Genomic DNA, 15622 nt, shown 5'->3' on the forward strand with positions numbered 1-15622 from the left:
TTATGTAGAGGGCAGTATGAACAGCAATTCAAAGGGCTTTAGAATAAGGACAAAATGAATTATCAAAGCCTTTTCCCAAATAATTTTCCTACTGTATACTGATACATATACGTTTGAAATGAAAGGAAACCCTTTTGATTTAAAAGTATACTTATAACTTCAGAGTGTGTAATAAAAATGCACTCTGGCCTTTTTACGAAATAAATAGCCAGCCTCACACAACAACGGGTTTCCTTCTGACCAAGTTAATTAGGCAAATTAATTCGTGGGTCACGGCACCAGACTGTTCTATTGACAAAATTATGTTGCCACTGAGACACAGATGTTGGAATACGCTTACGGTTAATTTGCATACCTAATTATAAAGGCACTAGGTACTATATCTGAATAATTATATGTATGTATGTATTGATGGGGTGAAATTTTATCAGTGAGATTCCCGTTTGCAAATGTATTTACATATCGTGCTAAGCAACATTCATTATGCGACCAACTCTGAAATTAAATATCTATTCAATTGAAATATTTATGGTGAAGCCAGGTTTTTTTACGTTATCAGAGTTGGACCCATACTGAAAGTTGCTCAGTGTGTGGGGTACGATTCGACGAAAAGTCGGCGGGAAGTACATTCATAAATTTCCACCCTGTAGAGCGGAGGTACATGTTTCGAACGACATCGGGCGTAAGTTTGCAATCCCAACTACGCAGGAGACAGATATAAATCTTATCTGTCGCTAGTAACTTTGTAAAAGGCTAACTGTGCGTTAATTTCCGCACCGCCTACCCTTATCAATTTAGAGTGACATGTTTCCTCCAATGAATGAGATACCCAAAACATTATATCAGATGGTAAATGCGGAGACTATTTGTATTTTGCTAAACCGTTAAATTCGAGGCCCTTGGAGGCCAAACTAAGGCAGTACAAAGCTCTATTTATAGATGAAGCTTTCCTAAATGTTCTTATGTCTCTGGTTTATTTATTTGTTTTGATTATTAATTAAGTAAGAACGAAGTAATTACTGTCAAGAACTTTTAGGTTAAGGTTATCAGCGTAAAAGTAATTTTAGGGATTCATTGTTTTAGTTAAATACAATTCTATTCTCAGACTTCTATTGTATTGATTGTCTAGGGGTGCTTGTCCTTGGCCTAAGTCGAATGGTGAAAGAATTTCTCGGCTCAGACGTCTTTAAGGTTACTTATTTTATTTCAAACATCAATACTTGCACACACACAAATCCTCTCTTTCACTATATTTATGATAATTATATGATATGTTTAACATTCATTACTTATGATTGCTCCCTAATTACACTTTGCTAACGCAAAAGTTACACTAGTTAGCAACTAACGCTATCGCAACGTCACAACTCCACATGAATCCTCCAGAGGAAATCACAGACTATAAAAACCTTTACCCGGGTTATTAATCTGCGATGTGACACGGGAAACAAGGTTTAATTTCGCAGACGTAAAGTGCCCCAGTCGAGCACATGTCACCATTTGCCGGGTGAAACTTTTAAAAGCTTTTTGATACAATGCGTGTATCCGGGCACCCGGATATGGAAATGTGCCGGACGCCCGGGCGGCCATGTTTTATCTGATGATGTTATTGTTTTGATCCAATTTGTGGGGTGATTGCTTTTACCATTTACTGTTGGAATAACTTGGGCTTGATTGATACATTTATTGTTTGGAGTTTCCGGGTGCTGTTTTTTTTGTTATTTACTTACTTTTGTGATTTGTGTCAACAGTTCAACATAGATTGTTTGTTATTCGTTAACCGAAAAAAAATATAATTGGTTCATACAGTAGTTGTGTTTATGTAGTCCTAAACCAATAACATATGGGACAATACTAAAATATAGTGACTAAATAACTCAAAGATCATGATGCAATACATATTTCAGCTTATTTTGATTAAAGGAGCCTATTTGGTTGTGAAAGTGCATCTGTTTTAACATAAATATTCACTAGTACCTAATTCAAACTAACAATCGTTTAAGTTTTGATTAAAAAAATCACATGGAAGTTATATCTTGTTTTATGCAAAGAATAGTTATGATTATAACACCCCTTTGTTTTCGTCAGACTAAAAATGAAAACGGGAGACAATGCCATGACCTAGTTGTATTTGTCCGGGGTATAAACCTAGTTCAGACAAAAAGTCCGGCCCATCTGTTTGTCTGTCTGACGTCCAACAACTAAACACTGTGGGTAAGCGGGATAGAAAATAATAATAATATCGCAGTTTTTTTCAAAATCGACTTACAGTTAAGCGAGTTTTTTTTAAAAGAAACCTCCTGTATCTGGTATCCGGAAACTATACTTATGATTATTTTATCCGTTTCAGAATAATGCTACATAAGCTGCCCATGTCCCTTGGGACAGGTATGGCTTCTTTCTCCTAACTAATTACAGTTGGTTACCATCAGGCCTGTTTCGTGCGGTAGAAGATAAGACTTGAGAGTTTTGTGACTTCTATTCTCTCCATTACATTGTTAATCCACTAAATTATAGTGCAACTTGCTGTTATTGGAAAGCTTGACTGTATTGGAACGAAAATCCTCTAACCATAGTGACAAATCCTGGTTCGACTATATGCGTACCTAGTTGTTGTTACATACATTATTTACATGAAAACGATTCTGCGGCCGCCGGTGTGGGTTCTTTACCAATCGCGCCTTCCACCAATCACAGTGCCGTATTTATCGTCAATAGCGATATAGTCATGTTTATTTACGAGTACGTCGACAACGAACCCGTGTAGGAGAAGCTGCCAATCATGATGATCAAGCATAAAAACCGGTTGATAATGGGTATTTACTAAATGAATCATATTATATATTTTTTTACTTAGTGATAGATAGGTTATTATAATTATGTTATAAAGAGTTGGTGTATGGATCGAAAATAATAAAAAAGTTATAATTAAATTATAATAGTATAATTATAGTACTCACCGCCTCAGTGTGTATGGGGTGCACTGCGAACAAGATGGCGGCCACGAAACTGGCGAACTCGGGCAGGAACATGGCGCACACTCTGCGGAGCAGAACAACGACTCAGTATATAGAGGTATAGCGGAGGTACAGTAGGAATGTTGGGCGAGAAAAAAAAGGACCATCAAAACTAAGATACATGTGAAGAAACGCTGTCAGTTGATTGTCACATAAGTACATTGTTTTATTTTTGTAAAGGGATGCGCTCGAAGGTATTCGAACCTTGATTTGGATAAGTAGCTTTGTTTCATAAAAATGTGTTTATTTATGTGTCTCGAGCTGAAGACAGAAACCATTAGAGGGTTCTAATTTTTATTTTTACTAAACACACCAACCAATATTAACTTTTGATTGGATAGGTTAACTAATGTGCATGCCAGGCAAGTTGCCGTTATGTACGGCGAGCAGTAACTGTTCCTTCTCTACCCGTCATAGTGGGCGCTGAGCGCTCGCTAATGCGAAAACTTCTGTGGTTTCATTTACAAGCACAATTCCCAACACAACAAATACATAATGGAGCCGTGACCCTATTTCCTAGACCATGAATTAATAGTTTTTACACTAACTACATTACATTTCCCTATACGCTCTGGGCAGTTAGAGAACAGTTATAATTGAGTAATGTTCGCATAAATACCCATTTTATACTGGACGCCCGTAGGTGACATTAGATTTTTATATCAGGTTACTCCGCATCGGAGTAATGTGTGAACACTTTTATTATCTTTGACCTCTTACTTTAAAAGTGAAACTTAGCTGTTGCTAACTATAAATAATTCACGGATATGGTACTTTTACGGAGAGAAAGTGTGGTCTGAAAGAAGATGTAGTGACAAGAGTTGAGAAAGGAATGCTTCGGTGGTTTGGACATGTGGAAAGAATGAATGATGAAAGAGTGACAAAAGAAATATATAGAGCAGAAGTGAGTGGAAGAGTCGGGAGGGGTCGCCCTAGACGGACGTATGTCGACCAGATTGGCGACATACTGAAAAAGGGCCAATTTAAGAGTACCGGTAACCGACGAGCATATATGCGTAGATGTATGAATGTAGAAGAAGCGAAAGAGGTGTGTCAGAATCGTGCCCAGTGGAAATCTGTAATCACTGCCTACCCCTCTGGGAGAGAGGGGCGTGAGCGTGTATGTATGTATGTATTAGTGATGTAACGAATGTGTGTTTTTGGACATTCGCGAATGCGAATGCGAATGCGAATATCTGATATCGACATTCGCGAATGCGAATGCGAATACGAATGCGAATATTCAGTTTGTGTTCAAATTTGGCGCCATTTCTATGGTGGTACTGAACGAGGTACGTTCCGTTCTAGGCGCATTCCGAATCAGACTAGCCAATACTATAGTCGCATTTTTTTTTAAAGTTACACTTTAGTTAGCTCCGTAACTGTTACGACACATTGCGACTGTGTGCGGTTTCTGAGGACGACTTACACGAAACATTTAAACGTATTTAAATCTATGGCTATCTTGCTCTGACACTACAAGGTTATTGGTAAGTAGACCTGATCCTTTCAAGAGGTGATAGAGGAAGACATTTCCAGTCGATTGAACCCTATAATGCATTATCCTTAACCATTTTTTAGTTTTTTTGGCAAAATTTTAAGCTTAAAACTTTAAAAAAAATTGGTTATAATTCAATAACTTTTTTGGTTTGTTTGCATAAGTTACACCTTAATAAACTAATTAAAATAATCAAATGTGCATTATTTGACTAAAATTAGACACAATACCTCAAAATTGTTAAACATTTTTGTTTAATATTCAAAATGCAAAACAAATAAATGAAGTTAATTAAAATAATATGACATTCTTTTTTAATTGACAATTTTATGTGCACTTCAGCTTAAAAACATTGTCAACTTATAATTTTCTCCGCCTTCTCTGGTTGTTTTGGCCATATCTTGGTAATACCTAAATCGATTTGATATTGAAATATCTTATTTTGAAAGCTTTTGAATATTGTTTTAAAATGTTAAAACTATTTTGAGGTATTGTGTCTAATTTAAGTCAAATAATGCACATTTGATTATTTTAATTAGTTTATTAAGGTGTCACTTACGTAAAACAACTAAAAAATATATTGAAATACGGCTAGTTATTTTAATTTCGGTTTTAAGCATAACATTTTGACAAAAAAATAAAAAAAACTTAAATATCTTAGAAATGGTTAAGTTTCGGATTATGCATTGTAGGGTTCAATCGACTGGTAATGTCGTCCTCTATCACTTCCTGTAAAGATCAGGTCTAATTGCAAATAACCCTGTATACTGTTAAAATACGCTTTTTGTTTCTTTATTTATCTAAAGTTTCATTTACCAAAGTAAATAAATAATACATAATGATTAAGTAAGACTGGAAATGGGAATAAGAGGGTTACTTGTAATAAAGACGAATGGATTTAGATTTTGTTAACCTACCATTATTATCAAATATATAATTTTAATAATCCTGATATTCGCAATACATTCGCACAAAATTTTGCGAATGCGAATATCAAAAAACATGCGAATATTCGCGAATGCGAATGCGAATGCGAATATTCGTTACATCACTAGTATGTATGGTAATTTTGTCTAACATGTTTTTTCATCGCTCTAACATATTTTATCATCGCTTTACCCATGACGTCGCTACTGACCTGCCAAAGCTTATTGTGGCCACGTGACTCCCCCTTGGGGATGCAAAGAGACTCCCCGAGTGACGTATCAACTGTAACTAAGGCGTGCCTATGCGTACACCGTACAGTTTATATACCCTAGAGGGTTTCTCTATACTGACTAAAAACGAATGAACGGGACCTGTCGTCGTTGTCAATCGGCACGTTTAATACAACCATTATAGACTCGTGGTTCCCGCAGCATAGCTTCGAACCTTAGTTTTTCTTCTTACAGAGTGACCCCCCTGAGTTCTGGGCAGTCAGCGATTGGCTACTAAGCAACTGACTGGCTAATCTTTCACCTCGGTGACAAATGTTCTCTATTGTTTCTTACATCTTCTTATACATCTTCTCGATAAAAGTGTCCCGCTTCACGAATTTTGTCGCTATCCTCTTAAACTTTATTTAATTTTGAAATGATTAACATCTTTTGATTGATGAGCGAAGATTATCTTGAAGCGCGCACGAGTTAACGACAATAGGTTAAGAACATTATCGTGGTGCGAAGTAATGGGTAAAGCGACGAAAAGACAAAATATTCTCGTACCTCTATATTGATTTTTGCGTTTCGTTACCAAAGGGTATTAAAATAGTCTGGCTAAAGTTTTTGCAAAAAGTTTTGGCCTACGATCCTTTCATATGCATAGCTTACAAAAAATCCAAATGAAACGATCGTGAAATAAAATGTATAAATCGACAGCCGTATGATCCAATCCATACATAACATACTTGAACGGTAACTGTATCAACAATTTTCTGATTGGAAATGATGAACGTCGGAATCGCGGTTTTTTTGGTATTATTTTCAACTATGTATAGGTGGGTCTATAGTGACTCAGTCGGAAAATACCTTTGTGCATATCTTCTAAAGGTCTTAATTGCCATCCTAAGCTTGGAACAATTCCCACCACGCTGGTCTTCTGTGGGTTCTCGCATACTAAGTGGCGCCTCTAGCGGAAAATATCATAGAGCTTTACAGAATATGTAATTATGCAGATGACAGAAGAAAAAGAAAACTTTTTTCGTTTTCGTAAATTGCAAAACCCGTACTAAGACTTGTAATATGTAATATACAGGGTGTTGCAAAAAGGGTATACTAAGCCGAAACCTACATGTGCAGCATGTTATATCTAAGCCCGAAACGGAAATCAGAATTTGAAAATGAATTTTTTTTCGCGCATTTTCAAATTCTGATTTCAGTTTCGGCTTAGTATACCAATTTTGCAACACCCTGTATATTAATGTAGAAATGCTAATCTATGTACCAAGAGGAGTAGAATTTCGTAGCCGCTAGTTTGTATCAAGATTATAGGCACCGCATTTCGACAATGCCTGGCTGTTATGCTCGGTCCATTTTCGACATTGTTGGCATTCTGCCACAACATATTGGGTTTCTGTAGCTTGTGGATGGATCTCATCCTGTTTGCGACTAGCCACTGCTAAGATATTGACTTTTAAGTGCAGTAGCCCAGCTATTTAAGTGATAGATGCCTCGGAAAGGTAATATTGGCCAGCATTTTGTAAAGTTTATGTTTAATGTTACTATACAAATACTTTATTTCGTTTTAAATGGGAATATTACCGAGTAATCTGGGTCAGTAATCAGGGAAACCTTTAGCCACGGATATACTTATCTATATGTGTATAATTATATCCATTGTAAAATAACATTTCAAAAGGATTTATCCGGTTATTTTCCCAGAAGAACCGATCGATCAAATAAATGGAAATCAGGTAAGTGCAGTAATGATTAAATTATTTGCGCGGTCATCAGATCACCTCACTATCATAAATTATCGCCAATTAACATATTAGTTGGCAAATATTTCAGGTGTTGTGGGGGAGGCGTAATGCATAAATAACAATAAATAATTAGTTTCATTACATTTAGATAGGTGTAAAATAAATTTCGAAATTATGTCGACTATTGGGTTATGTATGATGCCCAAGGGAGTAAAATAATTTTTGGGCAGTTGTGTATAGTATTGGATTATTGTAAACAATATGTGAGAGGTATTCTCCATTTATGTAGGTATGCTATAAACGGGGAAGTGAGCTTATTTTTCCCTGCTTTGAACGCATGGGTAATCAATTATTAATTTGTTAAAATTAATAAATGGTAGATAACGTACTTGACAGAATTCGAACCCATAACACACATACTCATTCACGGTTTTTTACTATAATAACATCTCTTTTACACAACCATATTAAAACTTAAGTTCGTAAAAATATATATATGACATAATATTAAACACAATAGGCGCTATAAGCTTTGAAGGTAGCAAAAGTTCTAGGAATTAAGGTACTCGTTAGTAAGTTTTTTTGCTGAAGTAGCGCAATCTTCGGCGAAGTAGGCGGAAAACATTTATACAGCGTGTTCACGAAGTTGAGGCTAACTCACCGATAATAAGGAGCTTTGGGCACGTAATAAACTCCACTTTATATGTCATTTTGTTAGTTGCTTGTTTTCGTGGTCGTTAAGTTGAGTGAACATGATAACGTTTTGCTGCGAGTTGACCTTTAGGTACTACTTAAGTTATTAAATGCTTCAGCTTTCGATGGATTATAAGTATCACAATTTATTAAGTATTTTTTTCATGAAATTTGAGTTAATTTTATTAGTACCGTAAGAAATTTCTGTGTAATTCATTTTACAAATAAATTCGTTTGACTTCTTAAAATTTATAATAAAGTACTTTTTTGACTCATCATGTTAGAAATTAAGTTCTAAACCGTTAATAATTATTACTTTTAAGTATTAAGCGTATAATTTTATTTATAATTTGATTGTAACAATTTTAAAAGGTTTAACTAACTACAAATTTCGTAGTATTAGAATGCTACGAATCTCGTAGCATACAAGTGCTACGAACCTTGTAGCAGTAGTGCTACGAGCGTGCGTAGCACACACGAAGAGCGTAGTATAAAATTAATAAAACACGTAAATTTTATTATTATTCTAACCGTACAGCGTACGCTCTTGCCCAACTCTGTACTTTTTTTGCCAAATTCTTATAACATACCCGGCAAAAGTACCTATATGATGTTTTGTTAAAATTACATTTTCATTCATTGAATTTCACAGCGACTGACAAAAGTTAGTCAAACACTTCAATTTCTGAGCTACCAGAATACGATAACCAAGACGCAGCGATTGGCTCTCAGTAAGGTCACTCTAGCTCACAAAAAACGAACTTTAACGCTGTTGCACTAACCACGACTCTATCTTGTTCAATGAAACGTACCGATTGCACTGCACCTCTAGTTTTTCGTCAATCTAGAGTGACCTGCCTGCAACGTTCCCGGCAACTCATGTTAAATATGCAATTAACAGCTTATAAACTAAGCTCTTACTATTCGAACAGCAGGTGTGTTCTCAGAACCACGTAGTTCACACAGTAATTTTAATGACTTGAAGCCGCCACGGGATTAGTTCTGCACTTCAAACTGCTTTGTAATGTTTAAGTGCGGGATTCTTACCGGAGTTAGTCAAGTGGGGGGCTGCAAGGTTGGGATGTTATTTGATTAATACTGAGATACTTACGATGAAACTAAGGTTATACAAGGCGTTGCAAAAAGGGTATACTAAGCCGAAACCTACATGTGCAGCTTGGTATATCTAAGCCCGAAAATGAAATCTGAATTTCAAAATCGCGTTTTTTTTTTAGATTTAGATATACCATGCTGCGCATGTAGGTTTCGGCTTAGTGTAACCTTTTTGCAACACCCAGTATTATAAACCATGTTCACTCGTGTCATGAGAAGTAGTTTAACAATATTTCATATAATATTATTGTATATATTTACCTTGGACAGACTCTGCAGCTGGGTAGCAGTCAGGTGGGGATTGCATGGTTGGGATGTTATTTGATTTGTACTTACGATACAGTATACTGTATATTTGTGAACGTAAGGTAGCCAGACTATAAAAAAGAAATTTTTATTTCTATTGAAAATATCTTGAAACTGAAATATAGGTACTTTAGTTCAATCTCTAATTTAGTAATTGTTTCCAAGAAACATATTTAATACCTTAAATCTTGCTAATAGTAAGACTCAATATTCCTCAGCACCTAAACCAATATTATGAATGTAGGACTTATGATAATATTCATTTGTAATTAAATAATATCTATGTGGATATCCTCAGTTTTAGTCGGAAATAAATTCAAATAATAATTCAATTGAAATGGAAACATTTCATTAAACAAAGAATATTAAAAAAAACACATGAATACGTTTTAATTTAAATTTTTACTTTAACAGTAAAAGACAAAGTAGAAACATAATAATTAATAACATAAGCTTCTTATAAAAAGGAAAACGAATTTTCGCTTTAGCTTTATAATATGATATAAATAATTATACATCAATGCTTTCAGCCATTAGACAAGAATTTGCTCAATAAATTCACCATCTAACACGTTCAGTAAGTTAAATTATGATTCTATAATCTGTTAAATTATGGAATGGCAATTAAAACAATAGCAGGTATAATCACGTGACATAATTCACACTGTTTGCATGCAAATCCCATAATATGGTTAGATGAAGTCGTTGTGGCCAATTTACATACTGTAATCGAAACCATTATGTTATTACTACTCTATTCGGGATCGGTAAATACCACCGACAAATTGTAGAAACGAATAAACAACATTATTATCAATCAAAATATTGCTGATCGCATCATGTCATTAATTATACGCAGCCGGAAACATACGTTCCCTCATAAATATTACTTGTGTCTCTAATAGTCAGTATATTCAGATAAATATTCGTTACTGTTGTAATGAGACCGCATAGGCAAGCTCCTAACGTTCAACCACTCTGTAGACAACAATTATTGATAAAATACGATATCAGTATTAGTAGACGGTAATGTAGTTAGTACTCGTATTAGTAATGGCCGGACTGAACTAACAACGAACATAAAGATATGCCCAACACAATTCAACTTTCAGCCAATAGCGGCCTCTTCCGAAACGACGCTCGGAATCACAACACCGCCATACCATCAATCAATATTAAAACGCCAGTAATTTCGAAAACCAATTACTATAGTCGTCGTAACAAAAAGAAATTGACCATAAATCAGAAGATAGCATTTCGTGCAGCATACGTGAAGTTTTAATTAATAAATGGCTTAATTATATAGGTTTGGCCGTACTTCGGTGCCATTATGTGTAAATTAATTGTGTTCGGTAATTAATTGGTGACACGCAAAGATAAGACAAAGGGTAGTATGTCGGAGGGGTGGCGCGTGAGACTCTCTCCCTCTCTGTCACACACACTGCTGGCGATATTGCGTGACCATACTGTCCCACTCACATTCACCTAAGTACCTATCTATTCCATTTTACTTTCATAGTATCATTAATTGTATATCTTAATAAAACTCAAATATAACCTATTCTAAAAACGTATTCACTGAAAATAAGCACATAAGAAAGTTTTTCGTACGTATACAGTTGACAAAATGGCCACGTCATTCGTACCCGGCCATCATGAATTTAAAAGTGATTTCATTATAAGTTAGGAAGCGAGACTGCAAACCGAGTTGCAAATAACATGAGAGGCAAAAAGTTTCGCTCCGCTTGATACACTAATGTTATTGGGTACGCCCGCACTAAACATATTACAAGTTTTTAAGTGACGTAAGTGAGTTTGGGGCACACTCGACTACACCTGAGTGTTATAACAACCTAAATTGCCAATGTTGGACCCCCGTTTCTGGTTTCTTGTTTGGAAACAAAATTTGCCAACTAGGCGTGCTGAACTAAAAATATTTAGGCGAGTTGTGCCGTTTTAAGGTAGAGTTTTAATGGTTCTGCTAAAAATATGAACAGTACGCATTCACAGTAGAGTTTATGTTTAGATATTTTTTCGTGAAGTTTTTATTTCTTGATTGATGTGTTGTACGCTGTGTGCATATTAAATTGCTTTGGGGACTACAATAGTAATATGAGCCGTAATTAATGAATTTATGATTAAAATGGTAACATTATGGAGGTGCGTATATGTGCCTTGTTAAAATTTATAATATATTTCTTGTTATCGCATTGATACGGTAGCTGTTCATTTATTTGTGGTTATTAAAATTTCATTTTCATAATACTTTAATGAAGAAATATTACATATATTAATTTATATATTGTACAATGTACATGTACATAATTAAAAATAGTTTTAACATACAGAATTTGGTACCCACCAATAACGTTACATTATAATTATTATGTTTTCTTCTCACGGCTACTACAAAATTCAAAGACTATCTACGTATACTCGGATTCGCCACCTAATTAACCTATAACCTTTTAGCAATACCAGGAAATCTTACACCCGAAATATAGTTGCGAACTCAATTAAAATTGGAGTCCGTTTTAAACCGCCTAATCGGAAAATAACTCGCTCTAAGTATTTCAGTTTGGCCTAAAGGTAAAGCAGGGACTGAATTCGGAGTGGGGCTGGACTGGCGATGTTCTAAAACCAGTAATGGGATTAAAACACAAATTGGATATAGAACATTATCCGGACTAAGTTTGTGGTGGACACAGCAAGTATCTCTAATTAGCAGTAACTAAGGGGCTTAGGCTGACCCTCTATTGATCCGGTATAGAGGAGCTACTGATCTCATTGTCATAGTTGGGTGGATTATTTTGGTGCACTGGACTTTTATCGCACATACGTTATTCAATGTTATATGTAATTGGTTCGGCTACTGAATCCGTTATGGCTTCTGTTCTTCGAAATCATCATTGAACACTTATAGGTCTTTGGAATCTACAGAGAGATACATTATTTATTAATAGTAAATTCTCCTTATTTATCTGCCAAAGAATACTTGATTCTTGTCCGCGTATGTATCAGATCAGTATGTAGATATTGTGGTCCAGCAAACTTTTCTTAGAGTGAATCTGACCACCGAAAGTTCCCTTATTTACATCAACAGATGGCGCTACTGCCAAACTACGAACATTGAACATAGAGCTATGTAACTGTAGAACTGTAGCCTCTTTTTTGAGCTGCATTCATGCCAGCCGTCGGAAACCCGCTAGCCTGATTAAAACTGCCTTAACTCCCACCGTTTCCTTCCTTCGATCGTATGACCTGATTCTGCTACATAAATAGCGCTTTTTTAGTGTTCAGCTGTGAAACATAATATTGTGTCAATATGTAGAACGAAGGCATTATTTAAAATGTTTTTTTTGTTTAATCGATTCATAGTAATTTTTACATATGTCACTGAAGCTTTCATTTCTCGCGTCTCACGACATAATGTATCAAACTATGTAACTGTAGTAGGTATCAGAAGTATCTAACTAAGGGCCGATTTTTCAATGCCAGGATAAAAGGTCAAATAACTATCTAGCGAATAATTTTATTTGGCTGTTTATCGGCTTGGTAGTTGCTAAACCATTTTTCAATTGTGATTTATTCCATAGGTAACTATCTTACCGATTTTTCTACTTGAACTCTGGAAAGGTGAAACAAGTATATGTAGACACCTAGTGCTAAAGCAGGACAGACTACTATTTTGATTGTCAGAGTCAACTGTCACTGTCAAACCACAAGCCTCACTGACTGTTTTGTTTGGTTGTTTATTGGGTTGTTTCAATTTTGGTATTTATATTTGTTATTTTTGGATCGCAATGGAATCACAAAAAAGAGAGCGTACGGCGAATTTTAATATTAATGAAGTTACTGTGTTAGTGAGTGGTAGATAAATTTTATTCAAACATGTCATAGAAAATAAAAAGACCGATGCAGCAACAAATAATAATTTTCTTCCATGCAGTCTGCATGGAAGAAAATTGAGTTTCTTTTAACTCCAGTGGTATAACCAGTCCGCTTATTGAAAATCCTTTAATTTAAGTACGAGGGCATCAAAAAAACAATGAAGAAGAAGTCGTAAGAAGAAGTCTTCCCTGCAAAGGCAGGAGATGTACAAAACTGGAGCTGGGCCCTCAAATGCTCCTTCATTTAACGATGTAGAAGAAAAGGTGTTAGGCATTTGCTCCAACATTAGCATTCAACGTATCCTTAATTTAAATTTAATGAATAAAAACTGAAAGAAATAACACAGACCTATGTTTTATTATCAAGTACTGGATGGTTTCTCTCTTTTCTCCTCAGCCTATAGCCGTCCACTACTGGACATAGAAGATCATGCCGCCAAGCAGGAGGGATGTCTTAGATACTTAGGTATATGTAGCATAGGTTACCTACTTATCATAAAATGAAAAACTATAATGTACCTTAATATTTTATTATGAAGGAAGTGCTACTACATTCCTCTTTTTTTTTAAATTAATGCTTGAAAATAAATCAACATAATGTTTGTAGTCTGGCGCCTTTCGGCGATGAAATTCTTTTGCATCCCACATGCTGTAATGATCAGGCCTCGTTTTGACGACTCTGACTTTCCTTTCAACAGGATTAATACATTCGTTCATTACCTACTACCTCTTTTTCGATCGCCAAATCATCAATATCATCGAAAATATCCATTGAAAAGACGATTATTCTCTGCGCTTGCATAGTTTAGAATTGGTATAAACACAAAAAAGAACTTACTTAATAACCTCAAATGTCAAATTATCAATCGAATAAGCACTATCTGGCGGCTCAAGCAGCAGATAGATTTATTCTCCAGTTAACTGAGTTATTGGACGAATAAGTTCTATCTGACGGTTGAAAAATTCAATATTTCGCTATCTGTCGAATAAACGCTATCTGGTTGTCTATCTGAGCATTGAAAAATCGGCCCTAAGTGATACGTCAATCTGCGACTAAAATCTGGCAAATATTTTGACGCAAAAGAAAAGCCTATGTCCAGCAGCCGTCTGTGATTGGCTGACGTCTGAGGCGACATTAATTTGCACTTAGCAGAATCAGTGACATGATCCGGCTATGTTTGCTTGCCGATTAAGTACCCAGTGTTTAACTAGTGCAAGTTGCCAACTAAAATGTATGCGGAAGTCCCGGACTCACGCTCCTTCTGCTAATAGGGCTTATATATCATCATGGTAACATCGCAGTTTGAGGAGTACAAAGTTAGAGAAAGATTCGCATTTGGAATTGATCCGTGTTGATTTTTCGAAGGAAATTGCTGCTGAGCTGTTTTATATCTCGACGGAAAAAATGTGGTGTTTGTAGTTTTAAAAGTAGGTTAATTTGATTTTAATGTATTTAAATTGAATTATGGCTTCCAAAAGTTCAGTAATGTATCGTCCTTTTTAGAGTTTAGTACCTTAAAGGTAATAACAGACTCGAACTTGGCCGGTTGTATTGTTTACTTTCTAATTTTACATCGTTAGTTAGAATATCAACCTACGCGAATTGAATCACAAACAAAACAAAAAAAATATAACATTCAAACACCATAAGTCATATAATTCTTGTGCTAGCGGTTTGAAAAGGCTGTACCCCGAATTTGGCTATGATAATGATAAATTCTTGGAGGCTTTCTCTGTTAGGCAAGTGGCCAAATTTGCTTCGATATAAAAGATTCTGATTTATAACGAGCAGTCTGCGGATATTGCAAGGCTGCTAAAAAAAACAGCGCGAGTCAATCTTTTTTGTACCGTTAAAAGAATTGTTATTATGATAAGAAATATAAATCATACAATTTATAAAATGTATTATGTAATAACTTTGCAAATAATTTGATCCAAGTCTATGGATTTAGAACCTACATTCTAACGATTCTTATAAAATTCGATATAGATTTTTTACTTTATCAAAGGTCCTAAAATTACTTTTAGGACCTTTGATAGTCATGTTCATTTGTTGATCGGGGTTTTCCAATGACTAAACCATAATAATACCATAAACGTGACTTAGAACTACCAACCAATGCATTATTATTTATTTAATTCAGATAACATGATCTATATAATGTGTCAGTAACAAGATTTCCTTATAAACTAGTTTAGTTACATT

The 15622-nt window shown here is 35.2% G+C and overlaps 1 protein-coding gene across 1 annotated transcript in view; it reads right to left on the reverse strand.

Moving 5' to 3' along the window:
- The window catches only part of LOC105390695 (protein O-mannosyl-transferase Tmtc3), a 133885-nt gene that overhangs the window by 12744 nt on the left and 105519 nt on the right, over positions 1 to 15622 (reverse strand). Inside the window, exon 3 of the mRNA XM_038111965.2 lies at positions 2961 to 3042. Within this exon, the coding sequence (XP_037967893.1) occupies positions 2961 to 3042 (82 nt within the window). The remainder of the gene's footprint in view (positions 1 to 2960; positions 3043 to 15622) is intronic.

This window comes from Plutella xylostella, chromosome 13 (genome assembly GCF_932276165.1).
Source record: "Plutella xylostella chromosome 13, ilPluXylo3.1, whole genome shotgun sequence".
Taxonomy (NCBI): domain Eukaryota; kingdom Metazoa; phylum Arthropoda; class Insecta; order Lepidoptera; family Plutellidae; genus Plutella; species Plutella xylostella.